The sequence below is a fragment of the Coffea arabica genome, chromosome 2c (genome assembly GCF_036785885.1).
Source record: "Coffea arabica cultivar ET-39 chromosome 2c, Coffea Arabica ET-39 HiFi, whole genome shotgun sequence".
In the NCBI taxonomy this organism is placed as follows: domain Eukaryota; kingdom Viridiplantae; phylum Streptophyta; class Magnoliopsida; order Gentianales; family Rubiaceae; genus Coffea; species Coffea arabica.
Window position 1 is genome coordinate 58,635,743 of NC_092312.1, and position 19,209 is coordinate 58,654,951.

Here is a 19,209-nt window from a genome sequence, read left to right on the forward strand (position 1 = left end):
TTGGTGTAATTAGGGCGAGGTCGAGGATGAGGGATATTGGTGTGATAAACAAGATGAGGGTTTGAATAATAGGGGTAAGGGTTTGAGTAGGTAGGGTATTGTCGAGGTCTGGGCTTTGAAATAGGGTTTCGATCCCAAACAACAGCAATTTCTCCCTCTTGCTTTTTGAATTGTTGCTTCTTCCCATTACTACCTTGGCTTTGCAAAGCATCCAACTGGGACTTGAGGGCAGAGACATCAACAATCTTCCCAACTTTCACGAAGTCATCAAATTCCTCAAGCTTATTAACAATTGCGGCAAATGAGCATCCAGTCATGCGGAAAATTTCTTCAAAGTACGGCGGATCATGTGCCTTAATGAAAGTTCGTATGATTTCGTCCTCAGTCATTGGTGGCTCGACTTTGGCAGCTATTTTCCTCCACCTCTTGGCATAGGTCTTGTGATCCTCGGAGGGTTTTCTTTTTGTTCCTTCCAGTGTGGTCCGTGTTGGAGCCAGCTCGCAATTATACTCGTACTGCTTTACAAAAGCGTTGGACAAGTCAAGCCAGGTCTTCGCTTCTTCGGGTTTCAGCTTGGAATACCAGTCGAGTGCATCCCCCTCCAGACTTTCTGGGAATAGCCTCAAAGGCAGATTTTCATCATCTGTTGCCCTACCCAACTTGTTGGCGAACAATCGGAGGTGTGTCTTGGGATTGCCCGTCCCATCATATTTGTTAAACTTCGGGGTTTTGAACCCTTCAGGCAATTGCACATTTGGGAAAAGGCAAAGTTCATCGTAATCCAGGACTCCTTGCTTGTTCAACCCCTGACTCTTCCTTATAAACTCATCAAAACGGTCGAGGCGTTTGAGCAGCTTTATATCAACGGGAGCGGAAGATTCTCCCATTTCTGGCTTGGTTTGAATGGTATGGTCTGGTAAGAAAGGCTCAGCTGTATCGTGATAAAAGGTATGCGGCTTAGGAGGTATATTCGAAGTGATTTGGGGTTGTGGGCCTTGCATGTAAGTAGGGAAGAATGAAGGATCAGGAGGGCAAGTGTATGGCAAATGTATGGTGGGATATGTGAAAGTTCCTTCGGGTGGAATAGGTAAAGATGGAATAACGGTGACTTGAGTTGAAGGGATGACAAATGGCTCTTGCTCAGCCTGCTTGACGGGTATAGGTTCGGGTTGAACTCCGCTGCTGATTAGCTCGTCAATCAATTTCCTTTGGGCCGCCATCTCAGTGGTCATCTTGTCGAACTTAGTGAGCATCTCAGTCAACTGAACCCCCAAACTCATGGTCTCGGGTTGAGCAGTAATAGCAGACCTATCTGATTGTTCCGGTTGTGAACTCATGTTTACACGACTCCTATGAGCTTGGCTACGGGATCGTGTTATGATGGGGTTTCGACGAGAAGGTATGTTTAAATATTACCTGAGAATTTTGAAAGGAATTGCCTCTAGATTTAACCCTTGCCTAATTATTACAATAAAAATAAAATAAAGAAAAGAAAAAGAAAAAGGCAAGAGTTAGTAGATATCCAGGAAATTCGGATGCATGTCCTACGGGGGAACCCTTTTTGTGCCAAGGGTAGGCCTAGCATGAAAATGCAATCCTCTGAGGTAGGCACTATACCGTACCTGATGGATCTGATCAACCCATTGAGTGAAAAATAATTTTGAAAAATTTAGTCAATTGGAGAGACGAGAGACATTTATCAAAATGAGGTCAACGTCCGAATGGATTGATCACTTTTGATCGATACAAGATTTTGCAAAAACGCACGGGTTTGACCTTGACGAACTTCCTATCAAAGAGATTGGAATTCGTTGATAAAATTTCTCAGTGAATCACGGGTCAAAACCCCAACTGATCAAATGGCTGGATGCAATGGATGGTTTTCTCAAAAATCGACTAAGTTTCCCAATTTGAAATTGACATTGAAACCCTAATTGGTCAAATGGGTTGAATGAAATTGACAATTTATTTAAAAATCGACCGGATTACCCTAAAAAGGGAAACGGGTCAAATGAATTAAGTGAAGTTTAAAAACTTACTCAAAATTGACCGAATCATCCTAAAAAAGGAATTTGATCGCATGAAATTGAGAATCTTATTCAAAATGAACCGGTTCATCCTAAAAACTGAAATTGGTCAAATGAATTGAATGAAATCGAAGATTCATTCAAAATTGATCAGATCGTCCTAAAAGGGTAAACTGGTCAAATAAATTGGACGAAATTGATGATTTATAGAAAATCGACAAAATTGCCCTAACTAATCAAATGAATTGAATGAAATTGGTGATTTATTCAAAAATCGGTCGAATGACCCTAAAAAAGGGTAAATTGGTCAAATGAATTGACGATTTATTCAAAATCGACCAGGTGACCCTAAAAAGGGTAAATTGGTCAAAAGAATTGATGATTTATTCAAAATCGACCAGGTGACCCTAAAAAGGGTAAATTGGTCAAATGACCCTAAAAAGGGTAAATTAGTCAAATGAATTGACGATTTATTGAAAATCGACCAGGTGACCCTAAAAAGGGTAAATTGGTCAAATGACCCTAAAAAGGGTAAATTGGTCAAATGAATTGACGATTTATTGAAAATCGACCAGGTGACCCTAAAAAGGGTAAATTGGTCAAATGACCCTAAAAAGGGTAAATTGGTCAAAAGAATTGACGATTTATTCAAAATCGACCAGGTGACCCTACAAAGGGTAAACTGGTCAAATGACCCTCAAAAGGGTAAATTGGTCAAATGAATTGATGATTTATTCAAAAATCGACCGGATGACCCTAAAAGGGTAAATTTGTCAAAAGAATGGTTTATTCAAAATTGATTATGAATTGACAAAATGGATAGATTGAATCGGCCGGCCATTGGTGGTTTCAGAAAATTAGTCTATGAGCCTTCTAAAATCACGATTTGGCCTCAATTTATTCATCGTCTCAACAAGAGGAATCATTTGTGAATTTCTTCAAATTAATGTCCTTCACGGAAGGGATTTTTACCAATTTTTGATAAGATGGCCAAAAAGTGATTATTAGATGCTCATATTCCAAAGTTCACTCTATGAAAACGATCGGATCCTACCTTACCTTGTGCACTACCCCTTTGGATGGTACAAAATGTAAACGTGCAAGTCTCTTTGGATTAAGTATCCGAAACACAAGGTGGCTTATTCCTAAACACGGGATTCCCTATGTGGCATTCCCTTTCTAGGGTTTATGCATGATGCCATTTATTAAAACAGGAAAAATGCAATTCGAAATGAAACGTGACCTAAGGAACCCTTTATTTGCCAGGGTAAGCCTAAAATGGTATGGCATTATTAATTTATGAACAAAATATACCGAAATTTCTAAACGTGCAATAGCCTATCTACAAGGGTAGGTCCTAAAAGAAGATCATGCCAGACCTCTTACTTCCTAACGTTTGTGAATGCAAAAGATAAGAAACAAGGAAACGTTAGTTCATAACACATAATCACATAACACGTTGGACAATTAAAAAGCAACAAAGATATATAAGGAAAGGGGGTGGGATCCCTCCCCTCGTGAATGGTGTTCCTAATTCAGGGTGAGATCGACTCTATCCTAGGCAATTCTAATATGGATGCATGAGGCTGGGGTTCGCTAATGCATCTAGACTCGATAAGCTCAGGTCCCCGAACCTTCAGACTTGGAAACCAAAGGTCATCACTCCCAAGGTTCCTTGTCGGTGGCTCGAGCGATTCCCCAGACATTGCTACGCACACGTCGTGTCACGGCCACATGTCTGAGTGAATCTATCAAAAATCCTCAATCTTCGACTAAAAGCTAAAGGCTATCAACCCAAAGCTTAAAGCGGAAGATTAAGTGACCCCTCGGATCGTGCTACGCACACGTCGTGTCACGATCACACGTCCAAGTGGGTCGCCTAAAATCCTAATAGGGTGGAGTGGCGTGACAAGCCACTAAAAGAAAAATAAATGAGGGGTAAAAAATTAAAGCGTATGCACGTATGCTAGTGCTCGTTTGGAGGGGAGGGATCAAGAACCAACGCGAGGCTCTAGGGTGATGTCCCCCACCCAAATGCAATGCAGGCGCGAAGTGAACATACATCCAATCAATCAATCATACATTCGCGAATGAGGGAGTAGTTGGACACGTGTGAAATGCAAAAATCCTAAAAAGGAAAAAAATGCAACCCTAAAACACCCAAATGTGATATATGAAAAGGTTAAAAGAAGAAAAAGATTGATTAAATCAAATTTGCTCGGACTCTCGAAAGTCCCCAGTGGAGTCGCCAACTGTCGCGCCCCATTTTTTGATAAATAAATAAATGGTTTGAAAAAATGTATTTTTTGATTCAATTTGTGGTTGGAAAATGAATTTTGATTTAAAAGAAAAGTGGGCCTCAATGGGGTTTTGAGAATGCGACGATTTGACCCAAAATTATAGTTTGAAAAGGGTTTTTTGAAATAAAAAATCGGAGTCGCCACTTGGTAATGAGTTAAGGTGTACCAAGTCACCTAAAAATGAATTTTTAAAGAAAAATAGGAAAAAGTAGTAAGAAACCCCTTTTAAACGACTCCTAGTCCACGTAAACCAACGAAAAAGGTTCGGGAATCACATTTGACGAAGGGGAAGGCAAGGATACAAATCCAAGGCACCCCTTCGACCTAGCCAAGACTAGTTGCGTGATTTAATCAAAGATTTTCTTGTTTTAACCAAAGAATTTATTACATTTGGATGTGCTATATGAATGCAAACCCTAGACCTAGGGGGAGATGGGGGAAATTTCTCTTCAAAGGTTGAGTGGTGCCAATCACATTAATTGTGAAGCCCAATAATGATCCTTTGGAGAGGTCACGAATAATGCGAGTGGGATGCAAATGAATGGAATGCATGTATGCAATGTGAGGACATGAGTTTGAAAAAGTAATAAAAAACAATAAATATGTAAATGAAAATGTGCACGTGAGTGGGCAAGGTACGGTATGTGAAATGATAATATGAAGTGCATGTGTGCAAGTGATGAAAAAGTGTTCGTGTGCAAGTGAAGCAACATAAAGGTGCACGTGTGCAAAATGGGAGAAAAAATGAAAGTGTGATGAGGGTATAAAATGGTAGAGTGGATTTAAAAATGCATGAGTCTAGGGAATTCATGCATATTGGGTACGGGGAGACCTAAATCGTGACTCAATTTGCCCTTTTATAGAGGGAATACAAGCGTGCTAAGGCTTAGAAAAAGCCACACTCGTCTATATCCCATATTTAAGGGGACTCTCAAGCAAATGAACCCTATAACTAGCATGAAATGCAAAAATCCTAAAATGGAGGGAAAAGGGGTTCGAGGGGCATGCAAAATGATAAAACTAAAAAGAATGCATGACATGTAATGAACATGCAAACATGTACTAACGAGGAGAAATCCCTAAGGGTCTAGCGTTGGACTAGCCCATTCTATGAATTCCGATTAGCGTTGGACTAGTGGAAACTTACATTCATCCATCACATTCGTTCAGGCTATAGAAAGCGAGTAGACATGCCAAACACTCATGAACACATAGCACATAACATTTAGCATGCTCGACTAGATGCAAGGCCCTAACAAAGCGAGTAACACGTCGCACGTAAGCATGCACAACACATAAGGTAATTAAGGCCCTAACTATTACATTATTGGGGGAGAAGGCCTACTACAATCTAAAAAGGGGGAATAAGATGGAATAAAACAACTAAATCCCTAACTATTACAAGCCAAGAGGTGTACACTTACCCCATAAAGAATAACTTAAATAAAAAGCAAAAATAAATGAAGTAAATGAAAGGAAATAAAGAAAAACAAGGGAAGCAAGTAGACATGCAATTTTCATGTAGCACGTTGGATCACATAGGAGAGACAAAAAAGATAAAAGGAATTATACCGCCCCCTTTGAATGGTGTCCAAATGAAAGAAACATGGCTTCAAAAACAATAAAAAAAAGTCACGGTACCTCAAATAGTAAAGTATAACAAAGTCACCAAATCTCTCCTAATTGTAATTTAAATGGAATCAAATAATACATAGTTTCCAATAAAGGGATTCACCAAAGACCCAATTGCAAGCATTAATCAACCATTCAAAGCTAATTGAAACATTTTAGAAACTTTGCAAGTCCAAGAGCAAGAAAAAGGCCAAAGCCAATTTATTTCAGAAAATTCAAGAAGATAGGCGAACACAAGCTCATTTGGACACGAAGTTCTTAAACTCTTGCATTAAGTATCACCTTAGCAAAACATGGTAACCAATGAAGGCAAACAAGCAATGGAATTGAAACATTAATGCTACCAAAGACTCAATTGTGAACACTAGCCAAGCATTCAAGCTTAATCAAACACTTTTAGGAACTTCAAAGGTCCAAAGACAAAGAAAAGGCGGAGGAATGGTTCAAATGCAAATATCTTAGGACCTAATTGCAAGAACATGGAATGTAATTGGGCCATAATGCATTGCTGCAAAAATCACAGGGACCCAATTGATTAGCTTTCTCAAATTTGTGGGTCATAGGGGAACAAAAGGAAACTTGAGGGGTTAAAGTGCAAATTTTGGAATATATTTCATGCATGCTACGTAAATCTCTTTGTTTTGCTGGTTCCTTTCATTTGCAACATGCTAAACTTCTCAAATACAATCCTAATATGCAACTAACATCTCACCAATCAATCAAAGCCATCGGCATTAAACTAAAAACTAACACAGAATTCAACAAGCCAACAAATTATGATGAGATAATGTAAATTCCAGCAATCTTTCATGCAAACTCAAGAAGATTTCTGCAAACGGAAAGTGCAAGCTTGCTGCATTTTTGCTTCTACAATTTTTTTTTGCTGCAATTTCCTTCTCACTCTCAAACACTAAATTTAGGTTTGATCTCATACTTTAAACAAAAACAGGATCTTGGCATCCAAACAAGTAGAATCATGAAAAAGATCATACAAATACCGACACAAACTTCATGCAAAAGGCCTGGAGAAGCTTTTGACAAAAAGAAAAACTGCTGCAACTTTGTTTCCCAACAGGTACTTCAGATTTGAATATCAAAGTTTGACCAAAACTTTTTAAACCAAATCCCTAAACCTTGAACCAAGAATTCAGGCAGAGTTTTCGGCTAAAAAACGAATGCAGCAACTAAGGAAACTTTCTGCAACTCAAACCATTCAGCAGCCTACGCAGCTCAGGAACAAATGAGACAGAGCCGTGACATGTAAACCAAGAGAGGAAAGAAAAATTTCTGCAACACCGTGTTTCATTGACATAGGCAAACCAATCAAATATCAGACTTTTTGGGTCAAAAACAAACGTTGCAAGCCTCACTCATAAATTAAACCAAATACTACATCTGGTTTCAGTATTAAAACGGCAAATCTGTCATAGAATCCTGAATAAAGGAAAAGCAAAGCTGGGCATTTTTCTGCACTTTTCATTGCTACTCTCTAAGGCCTGCTGTGCTTTGTTACCAACCGAATCATTACCCAACAAATGAACCAAAATCAGGTTTCAATTTAACAGATTTGGTTCTGCTTAGAGCATGTAGTGAATAAGAGAAAAAATTGGAGATTACCTGTTTCGCTGCCGGAACGCAACCTCCTCCCTGCTTGATCCTTAGAGTTGCCGCCGTTGTGAAGCTCTCAGTTTCTTAATCTCTCCGTCAGAGAACCCTCGTAGCTTTACAACCTCATAGCCGTCACTCCCTTGCTTACTCTAGTTCTCCCTCTCAGATCTTTAGCCGTCTCCCTCCATCTCTTCTTAGCTCTCTCGGTTGCATTTTGTCGCTATTTTCTTTCTTTTTCCAGCTTTGCGGCCATCATGTCCTCTCCAAAAAAAACTCCTCCGCCTCTGCCTCTCGTTTCTTTCTCTACTAGTCTCCCTCTCCTTCTAGTTTCTAGGTTTTCTCTCCCTGTGTTTTCTCTCAGCCGTCAAGCTTCCATCTCCTCTCTTCAAACTTTCGGCCGTCTCTCCCTTTGTATTTTTTTCGTCCCCTCTTAATCTCTCCCTCTCTCTCCTGTTTTCGGCTGTCTATCCCCTCTTCTATTTATATGGGCATCTCCAATCCCTAAAACCCAGTCCTCCTTCTGCAATTTGCAGCCAAGGGGCTGCCGAACCTTTCCTTTGCAAGTCGCGGCAGCTCGCATGCCGCGGAGCAATTTTTCCTTTTTTTTTTTTTTTTTTTGCAACAACATTAAAAATAACAGAAATAAATAACAAAAAACACTTTAATTAATATTGGATGAAAAATAAACTAGAAACAACAAAAAATGCAATTTCCAAATTCCTCTTTTTTTTCATTTTCCATTTTCATCGTTTTTTTCCATTTTTTCCAAGAAAGCAAAGAATAAAACAAAAATGATTAAAACATATATATATTTTTTGAATGTTTTCCTTTTCCCCTTTTTTTCTTTTTCTAGAAACTCTACGCTAAACTTAAAAACTTATAAAACAAAAACTAAAAACTAAAAATTAAAAAACTAAAAAGTGAATAAAACTAATATGACAAATAAAAATAAATAGCAAATGAACTAGACAAATTAAAAGGGCAAAATGAGTAAAACTAAAATGAAATAACAACTAAAAGTGCAAAACAAACGATAATGAACTAAAAATGCAAACAATCTAAAACAAAAATTACGAAATAGATGCAACATACAAATTATTTAAAATTTGGTGTCTACAATAAGAATTTTAATAATTTTAGTTAAAAGCATAGAAACTTGCTCGGCAAGAAACTTATTTTAGGTAAAATAGTTTTAGTAATAATTTTGCAAGAACCATAGATTTAAAGAAATGTTCAAGTAACTTCCTAACGTGGATTTTAAGAGGTTTGTCGACTTATTTCAAGAAAATAATACTAGTTACCCTTTTATAAGAAAAAGTATCTCAAGGAAAACTATAAGAAACATTTCTACTACTTTTGTCAAGTTCAACCTAAGTAGGTTCTTGAATTTACTAAGGGAAAGTAAACTAGTAGTATATTAAATATACCTCGATGTGTATAAGCTTAAAAACTGAATAGAAACTTATAGTTTCAAAATTTGGTTTTTAGGATATTGCGAGGACACGAAATTCGATTCCCAACTTGATATCTGAACTCCACTCTTGGTGAGTGTCCCTGCCTGTTCTATGTTTACCTGTTTAAAGCACTTTCTTGACTCGATATGTGATAACTTGCAAAACTGGTTTTTGATCCATCGAAGTGAGCTGTGTGTACTTTATCGCACTAGCCGTTCGAGTGATGACTTGTGCAAAAACATTTTTCTCCTGAATCCCTGATTCTAAATGTAGTTGCGTCGCTGGGTGAATCCCTCGACCAGTCTATACTAATCTCTTGCTGGACGCAACGTCGCTGGGGAAATCCCTCGACCAGTCCCAGGTATACTCGAGTACTACCGCTCTCATTTATTTTGTCGTGCGGGCCCGGAGCTGGGGTATGTTCGGTGTCCGGAGCTAAGAAAAATAAGAGTATCTACATGGACTTTAAGTAGTGAGAGTTGACGGAGGGTCGACTACGGTAATTTCTGATCAAGCGAGGAAAATGGCTCCTGAGAGCCCTTATATCCTACCTTGTGCTGTTATACGCTTTCCTAACTGTTTAAATTTTGCTAAGTTATTAATCGCTGTTTGATATTATGTGATTGCATGTTTTGGGGCACCACTGAGCTTTAGCTCACCCCACGTTTATTGTTTTCCTTAACAGGTTATGGAAACTGAAAGTTGGATGCTTACTTATGTTTTCCTTTTGGAATGTATTTGAATATTATGACTTATTCTGTGAGCTGTAATGTGTTAATTGGGATAATGTACTTTCATTTTGGATTGCCACTTGAAGCTGGAAAATGTGTAAACCCTAAAATTTGATTACTTGGCTTGTAAGTTTGTATTATGGATTTATGTATTTATCTATCCGGATTGGTACGACTTCCTATCTTTAGTACGTAGCACGTGGGACGTTTAAGAGCCTCGATTTGTTATTTTTATCACTGCTATCTCTGAAGTTAATGTAGATTTAAGGATGATCCTATTCGGGAAAAAAATTATTTTATCATAGATTAGGTTATTCTTCGGAAGGATTTGGGTTGGAATGCTTGCGTGAGTCCTGGCGAGAGCTGGGCAGACGGCCCGCCAACCCTTTGGTTCGCCTCAGGGGGAAGTGGGGTCGCCACACAGTTCCTTTGTTATCAATGTGAACTGAGCACGGTCAGAAGCAAAATCAAGAAACATAGCACAATTCAGAGTTTAGAACAGAAGAGAGAGTTTTGGCCATAACTCAAGCTACACAGATCCATTTGAACTGAAATTTTGCAGGCACAACAAGAACTTAAGAAGCTACAACTTTCATGTTTCAGGAAAACCCTGAATTAGTACGTAGCACAAAGAAAAATGTAGCCAAAGTTCAGATTCTGGACTGCCCTGTTTTCCAGTTTAACCGTTTTCGTACATCGCAAACGCATGGTCCATTGCTATGGTTCTCATGCAAGTTTTCTAACCAATTTCATACCAAATAAACACACATAAACTAGGTCCTACATATTACACAACTAATCCAAAGATTCTTCATGAAATTCCACAAAAACTGTCCAAACACTAACCACAATTTCGAACCTAGTATTATATACATTACTTAACCTAATCCAACCATTACTTAGCCAAACCCTATCCAACCAAACCCTAATCAAGCTAATACACCCTACCTTAACCTAGGGTTTCTTGATTCAAACCAGCCCTTGTTATCAACCAACCAAACAAATGAGGCAAATCATCAAACATATCACTTGCAAGTTGAACAACACAAGATTAGAACTAATTCACATATGCATCATTAAACCCTAACTAGGGCAGCCATAACCAAAAGTCTTAGAGCAATAAACCACCAATATAATCCATGGAAACATCTCACCATCACTTCATAAGCCATAATAAGGCTCAACAACAACCATACACTTCATTTCCAACCATCTCAAAAATCATTAACCAAACTTAAACTTACAAGAGCTTTCTTACCTTCAAACAAGGTTGATAAGGGTGCAAGCTACTACAACAAGCTCCCAAAGAGGTTCCGCCAAGCTCCAACTTCAAGATTGATGGACAAAAGTTGATGCACCAAAGATTTTTTTTTTCCTCCTCTCAAGCTTCAAGTGTCGGCCCTCTCTCCCTCTTTCTCATTTTGGTTTTTGTTTTGTTTATTTCTTATGATTATCTAGCAAATCCTATGATATAAACTTAGTCAATGCATTAGAAGATATTTTCCCTAACAACCAAGCACATAAAAGCTTCAATTTTGCTTTTTAGCCCTTACACTCCAACTTTGCATGTGATCAACTCTTGCCCTTAAACATTTGTACTTCTTACATTTTACTCCATAGGATCTAAACTTAATCTAGTCCAAACTAATTAATCTTACTTAGTTTTTCTACTAATCACCCCACTAACTTAACCATGTATTAACATACACAAATGCAATTAAACAACAAGCTTTTTGTCATAGGAAATATTAAGGGTTTAAACCTAATTTAGGATTCTAATAAATCATAACACTAGAGATTTTTTCCTTGTTTAGGGTTTTCTAACTTTTAAACTCACTTAACCTATATAAAATGGATCAAATCCTATACTTACCTATACTAAAACACACCCTAGCATAACTAATTTTAACTACAACTCGAACTTATGATTAATAAAAAAACTAGCATTTCAATCCTAACCCAAATTAGGGTTTGCTAATTAGTTCTAAAACCCAATTTTACCGCACAAATAATTCACCTCACTTACTATCAAACTTATGGACTAATCGGGGTCTCACAAAAACCACACTGGCTCTCTCTTCGCATGGAAAGCTAGAGACCATTTAAAAACTCTCATCGGAAAACGTAATACATACCAAATATTCTGAGCCCAAATTCGATGAAAATCCACCTTGTTACACAGCTTAATGAAAATGTGTCTTGAATCCAATAATCCCACAGAGATTGCCTTCTTCAAATTCAATGAGCTGAAGAATTTTCTCACTTCTTCCAGCTTTGGCCGTCCCTTAGAAAATTTTCCAGCTAACCCGAATTTATAAGGAGTCGACAAAGTCTCCAAAGCACCCTGTGAAAAAATGATAGCTGGCTTCCCCTTGTGAGTAGAAACTGCAACTTTAATGGACAGTACCGATTGAGAACATTGTGAAGAAAATTGTTTGCAAAAGGATTTGCATTGAAATAAAGGGGAAGAAGACATTGCCCCCAAGCAGAAGGTTGGAGGGCAGCCATGAACACCCAAAAAAGTGAACCTAGGTGGCGGCAACCCTATATGCCCAAAGGGTACCCTAGGTGGGGGAATATATGTTGTTCATTAATTCAATAACTCATAATATCAAGTAAATGAGAGTCAATTATATTATAATTTTAACTAATTCAACTCAATTTCTCATTCTTTCCTAATTTTATTAGCAAGTAACTCATATGGTCAATAAAAATACTTCCAAAACTCATGATCATCTCTCTTCTCAAGTTCAAGGGATTTTATTCATATAATATAGCTTAATATTACTCAAGTTGTGAAATTGTCTTTTGACGCTAAAATCGACATTTTTAGATAAAAATCGCCGGTTATTGAACACTTCACATTCTCAAATCGCTTTGTATACTCTTAATTTTAGTACCGTTTCACGCAAAAGTCAACATTTGTAGATGAAGACTCTCTGTTACTAAGTACAAGAACTATTGAAGTAGAACAAATCTTATTCTCTTATTCTTTTTCTCTCTTCTTTTTTCTACTTTTTTTCTTCTTTTCTTTTTTGTCAAAGTAAAGATAATAATTATTCCTTCAAAAGAATAATCATGAGAAGAGTATTACAATTATTTACCATATTTATCACTTAATTTATTAAATCAAGTAAAGAGAAGAAATTTTATCAAATATGCAAAATTTAGGCATAGTTTTCTCTACTTTTTGAGATATACTTTCCTAAAATGTACAAATTATAATTACATAATAGTCATTTCCAAGTTGAATGAGAAAAGAAATTTTCAAGTCACATATATTTATCTCAAACATAAAAGGAATTTGAATTATTAATGGTATGGAACTTATTACCCTTGGATAAAATTAAAAAATTTTGGAACATTTTGGAGCAATTTTATAATTTTGGACAAGATTTTGAAAACTTTTTTGCAAAGTTTCCTCTTATAAATGGATAAAACTCCTTGCCAACAAATCCAAATTTAAAAAATTTCTAAACACGATAACATTTCCAAACACAAGTACAATATTTTTAACCAACAAATCAATCATATACAATGCATATAATCTCAATTCTCCCCCTCCCAACACTTAAATATACATTATTCTCAATATATAAAAAGGAAAATCAAGCTAAAGAAAGGAATACTCCCTTATTGATGCGATTGAAGTGCGCAAATATGAAGTTTCAGAATCCATCATGAAATTTGTGAAGACACGAAATTTTCTTTATTTTATTTTATTTTACTGGCTTCATTAATTATTTAATTTGACTATTTAAAATCCATTTATATGGAAAAATGCCTCTCTTATGTTTTTAAAGCGTTTTGTTGGAAAAGTTACTTTTCGAAAACTCGTTTAGTTCAGAACAACGAGTACACATTTTTCAAGACTATATTTGAATTGAGAGTGTATTAATTTTGAAAAAAAAATAAGAATAATCAATAGTAGATTAAGAAAAGTCGTGAGGACACGAAAAGAATTTATTTATTTTAAACTCCTGGTACAAGCTTATTTAAATATTTAATTACCTGTTTGCCCCAAATATTATTTTCTAACCTTTTTAGACCCAATTACATGGAACTATGACTTTCATGTATTTTAAAAATAAATTGTTATGGAAATTAATTTTTGGAAGTTCGTTTATTGAGAATAGTGAATACGCATTTTCGAGACAGTGATCGATTTGGGGATACAGTGAGTTTGAAAAATTGGAGACTTATAGGTTGAAGGAGCAAACCAGATCCCTCTACATTGGCTCCTTTGGCCGAAGGTACCCCGGCTACCCCAGAATGTGCTGCTGGGCATGAAGACGCAACAACAGTTGCGGTGCTAGCACATCCGGTGGAAGTGATGGTTGGTCTCCCAGCCCACGTTTCTCTGCTGCGGCAGGTCGCTACCCAAGAGGCGGAGGTGGAGTTGGCCTGTCTGCCTCCGGCTACTGCGGTGTAGGCAGGATTTGAAGAGGAGAAGGTTACTCAAGGCAGTCGTTTTGAAAGTCCTCCACTCGTTGGGGGAGTCACTCGAGGATTCGTCGACATTGGAGGTTGCTCGCGCCTCCTCGGCTCCAGAGCTTCCTTGTCGGCAGCAGGAGCAAGCAAGGAGGCGAAGGCTGTCTGCTAGGAACTCACGTGAGCTGCAAACATCTCTGGTGGAGCTGCATCAATTTTTTTAGGAGTGTGACACAGGATGCCCAGAGGGGCCGCCTGGAGGTGATGAAGAGGCAGTTACCCGGGATTTGGATGCAAAGCAGGGGGAGGAGCTCAAGAGGAAGGGGGGCAAGCCGAAGGGCAAGCGCGCTCAAGCGCCTTCCCTGTCACCAGCTAAGTATCTCTTACGTTCCCATGTTAAATCCAATTAATTTTTTAGTATGGAACTTACGGGGTGCTTTGCGTCCGGACTCCATTAAGTATTTATGTAAACTCTGCCTAGATAATAAGATTTCCCCAGTTTTCCTTCTGGAACCCATGTCTGGGGTTGATCAACTTGATGTGGTCCGGAGGCGGTTAAAACTTGATCACGGGTCGTCTTTCTTGAATGGGAAGATATGGTGTCTTTGGAGTAGATCCTTCAAGCTCTCTTTCTTGGAGAGGGAGGATCAGGTTGTGCATGCCAGGCTCATGTTTCCCTTAGGTGAGGTGGTCAATATTTCGACGGTCTATGCTAAGTGCACGAGAGTTGGTAGACGCCCTCTGTGGAATTGCTTATAGGGTTTCAGTGTGGGGTGATGGAGCCGTGGATCGTAGCTGGGGACTTTAATGTGATCGCGTCCACGGAGGAGCGCAGAGGGGGGAGACCGGCTAATGTCTCTACCATGGAGGAGTTCAATTCCTCCATGTTCACGTGTGGGCTTTCCCCGGTGGACTTCGATGGTTTTCCATTTACCTGGACGAATGGTAAAGTGTGGCAGTGTTTGGATAGGGCTCTCATCAACTCCAGATGGGCGGCAGAATACTCAGTCACAAGAGTTTCTCACCTTCCTCGCGGCCGGTCAGATCATGCGCCGCTCTTGATCAAAGCAGGATCGGGGTCTCCTGTTCCACCGTCCTTCAGATATCTTAATGTGTGGCATCGTCACCCCAATTTCTTGGAGACGGTAGCCACGACATGGCAACATTCGGGCTCAGGGGTGGGATGAACTTGTTTTACTCCAAATTGATAGCCCTTCGGCTCCAATTGCGGAAATGGAGCAAGGAGGAGTTTGGGAATATCTTTGCTCGCGTCAAATCGGCGGAGGAAGTATACAAGCAACGGGAGGCAGAATTCGATTCAAGGGGAGACGACCTCTCGAAGATTCGGCATCATGAGGCAAGGGCCATGTATCTACGAGAGTTGGCAATTGAATGCGAGTACTGGCGACAAAAGGCGGCGCTTCAGTGGATCAAGGAAGGGGTTGCGAACACCTCTTTCTTCCATTTAGTAGCAAAGCAGCGGAGGAGCTCCAACTATATTTCGCGGGTTAAAGATGAAGCGTTGGGTTGGATGCAGGACACGGTGGACATTCAGGCTTCCGCAGTGCGGTTTTTCTCAGGTCTATTTCGTTCGAGTGGGGATGTTTCCCAGCCTGTGTTGCCTTCAGAATTGCCCAGATTAGAACGGGAGGAGGATGACATGCTACGGCGACTACCGGAGCTGGAGGAGCTGCGTGCCGTGGTGTTTTCAATGGAGACTAATAGTGCGCCGGGGCCGGATGGATTCGGGGCGGGATTCTATCAACATTGCTGGAAGATCATCAAAGAGGACTTGTTGAGGGCTGTTCAGGACTTTTTTAAGGGGATCGAGCAGCCCAGGGGTTTCTCCAGTGCGTTACTGGTACTGATCCCAAAGACGGAGGGGGCTTTTCAGTGGAAGGACTTCAGGCCCATTAGCCTGTGTAATACGAGATCGAAGATCATATCAAAGATTCTGGCTAATCAGCTAGGGATTTTGCTGCCTAAACTCATTTCGCCATGGCAGACGGGTTTCGTCCCTGGGAGGGGCATAATGGATAATATTCTATTGGCTCAAGAGCTGGTGTTAGAATTGGATCGAAAATTGGCTCATCCCAATTTGGTGCTCAAGTTAGACATGGAAAAAGCCTATGATAGAGTAGAGTGGCCTTTCCTGCTATTTATGCTGCGGAGTTTTGGATTTTCAGAGGCTACTATAGACCTCCTCTTCAGGACATTCTCCAACTCGTGGTTTTCAGTTCTAATCAATGGCCAACCCGCAGGTTTCTTTAAGTCTAGTAGGGGAGTGCATCAAGGGGATCCTTTGTCCCCTGCCCTCTTCTTGTTTGTAGCGGAGTTTATGGGTCTGGGTCTCCAGTAGCTAAGTCTCAACAACAAGGATAGTTGCTATGTCTCGGCCGGCGGTACCGTGCCCTATCTTGCATCTGCCGATGATACGATTATCTTTACTCGATGCTCGGAACCGTCCCTGAAGGCTCTTCGGGATTTTCTCCTTCTGTATCAAGCACGTTCTGGTCAAAAGGTCAATACAGGGAAGAGCGCTCTACTCCCGTCCCCCCGTGCAACTGAGGATCAAATTAGGTTAGCAGAGATGTCTCTGGGCTTCCCCAGGCAGACCTTTCCGGTTAAATATCTTGGTGTGCCTCTAGTTCGTGGAAGATTGGGCACGGTAGTCTTTGACCTCCTTTTGGCTAAAATGCGGGCTCGGCTCTTCTATTGGAGCTCGAAACTCCTGAGTACTGGAGGGAAGATCGTCCTTGTACGGCATGTGCTTGGCTCGATTCCCCTATATCTGTTACAGGCAATTTGCCCCCCCAAATCTGTTGTGACGGCCCTCGGCAGGATCTGCAACTCCTTCCTATGGGACGCAAGCGTAGACTCAAAGCGGATACACTGGGCGGTATGGGAGAAGCTCTGTTTTTTGATCCAGGAAGGGGGTCTGGGGTTCCGCTCTTTTTCTGACTAGGCTATGGCGTTTGCATGTAAGTCATGGTGGCGGCTGCGGCGGAAGGACTCGATATGGGCGTGCTAAATGCATAACAAATACATCAAGGACATGCACCCGTCGCGCGCTACGGTGCAGCACCCGCCGACGTCTTGGCGTCGTCTGCTATCAGTTCGAGACTTTGCGGAGGCTAGGATCAGGTGGTGTCTAGGGAAGGGAATGGTCGACTTCTGGTATGACATCTGGTGCGGAGATCGCCCTCTGGAGCAGGTGATGGGGGTGTCGAATCCCCCGCATTCCCTGGTGGCGGAGTTCTTCACGCCTCATGGATGGAATGTGCCTCGGCTTAAGGAGTGGGTCCTCGATTTCTTGGTTCAGCAGATCACTAGCATTCATTTCTCACTTGATCGAGATGACGTTATGGTTTAGACACCCTCAACCAATGGCAACTTCTCCGTAGCCTCAGTGTGGGGGGACATCCGCCAAAAGCGTAATATTTCGTGGATCGATTGTTGGGTCTGGGGTTCCATCGTGCCTCTAAGAGTATCCTTCTTTGTATGGAGGCTGTTGCGCAACTGGATACCCCTCGATAGCTTGCTGCAGGATAAGGGGGTAGCACTATGTTCTAGATGCAGTTGTTGCCAGCAAGGCCCAGAAACTATCAATCACCTTTTCCTGCACGACGCGGTGGCTGGGGAAGTGTGGGAATACTTTTTCAAGGTGTTTGGGCTTCTCCCCTTCACCGCGGTCAGTGTTGCCGCTATGCTGTTCCACTGGTTCTTCTCACACTCACAGGTTTCGTCCACTCATGTGCGGGTTCTTGTTCCGCTGTTGGTTTTTCAGTTTATTTGGAAGAGCAGAAACAAAGCTAGATTTGATGCATGTCTGATCACTTCGTCTCAAGTGATTTTTCAGATCGAAGAGTTGTTGGGCCGGATGGGTAAGGCTCACGATTTCTCTTTGGCCTCTTTTTCAGGCGACCGGGATTGTCCCTGGGCGGCCTTTGGCAACAGCTATGGACAGCCTAAGGCCGTGGTGCCGGTCTCTTGGGAAAAGCCATCGCCGGGGCATCTAAAGCTTAACACTGATGCTAGTGTCCTCATCGGCAAAGCAGCAGGGGGAGGGGTGCTGCGTGATCATGACGGGAGGGTGATCTCGGCTTATTACAAAGAGTTTGGGGATTTGGGAGTGCTGGAGGCGGAGGCGCAAGCTCTCCTAGAAGGTCTACAAATGTGCGCAGAACGGGAGACGGGAGCTTTGACTGTTGAATCAGATTCGAAGGTGCTTGTCCAACTAGTGAATTCGGAAGCCGTCTCAAAATGGCCGGTATGTACTGTACTGCAGGACATCAGACATCTCCTCCATCAGATGAGGGCTCCTCTTCAGCATCTGTTTCGTGAGGCCAACTCGGTGGCAGATGCCCTGGCATCCTTGCAGGTAGGGGGGCATTGCTGCTACTCCTCGATTGAGTCCTTACCCTGCAGGGCCAGAGGTGAGGCACGTCTGGACCGCTTAGGAGATCCTCGGGTGCGGGAGCTGCAACTTAGGGCTTGATTTTTGGGTTTTTATTATTTCCTTTTAGAGTATCGTTGCATGATTGAATAAAATTCAGGGCAGGTTGACCCTTTGATAAAAAAAATATATATTAGTAGTAGTACTATCGTTATAAGAATTTGTTAGAGGTTTCGCCGTAGCGCATAAAAATTGAAAATTCGCGTATATCGAGTCGGAGCGGTTAATTGGAGAATTAAGGAATTTATTCTAGACTATTAAGAGTGAATAATAATAGTATGAATACAAGTACATTGGAGGTTTAGTGCACTAGTGAAACAAACCCGAGAGGAAACGAGCACGAAATGCGCCCGTACGCGCACTAGTCTTGGTTGACTTTTGGAGAATTCTTAGCCACACATTCTTAAGCTTCCTCAAAAAGCTTTTGTAGCTGCAACAACCTTTCTTTTCTCCTCTACCAGCCGTGCATCACCCCAAAGAAGAAGACAACCAAAATTCTTCTTCAACAACTCCCTCATTTCTCACCCAAATAACTCCAAAATTTAACTACAACTTGCAAACAACTTCGAG

The 19,209-nt window shown here is 40.6% G+C and overlaps 1 protein-coding gene across 1 annotated transcript; it reads left to right on the forward strand.

Annotated features, from left to right (window-relative positions):
• Positions 1-17,238: 17,238 nt before the first annotated feature.
• Positions 17,239-18,681, forward strand: LOC113724431 (uncharacterized). The gene is made up of 2 exons (XM_027247334.1): positions 17,239-17,550; positions 17,731-18,681. The coding sequence occupies exons 1-2, from the start codon at positions 17,239-17,241 to the stop codon at positions 18,679-18,681; spliced, it is 1,263 nt and encodes a 420-aa protein (XP_027103135.1).
• The last annotated feature ends 528 nt before the right edge of the window (positions 18,682-19,209 follow it).

What these genes read in the sequence shown, in the direction of transcription:
- LOC113724431 (XM_027247334.1), top strand. Translation starts at nt 17,239, where the DNA reads ATGCACCCGTCGCGCGCTACGGTGCAGCACCCGCCGACGTCTTGGCGT. An exon ending in TTGATCGAGATGACGTTATG is followed by an intron (nt 17,551 to 17,730) that starts GTTTAGACACCC and finishes AGCTTGCTGCAG; the next exon opens with GATAAGGGGGTAGCACTATG.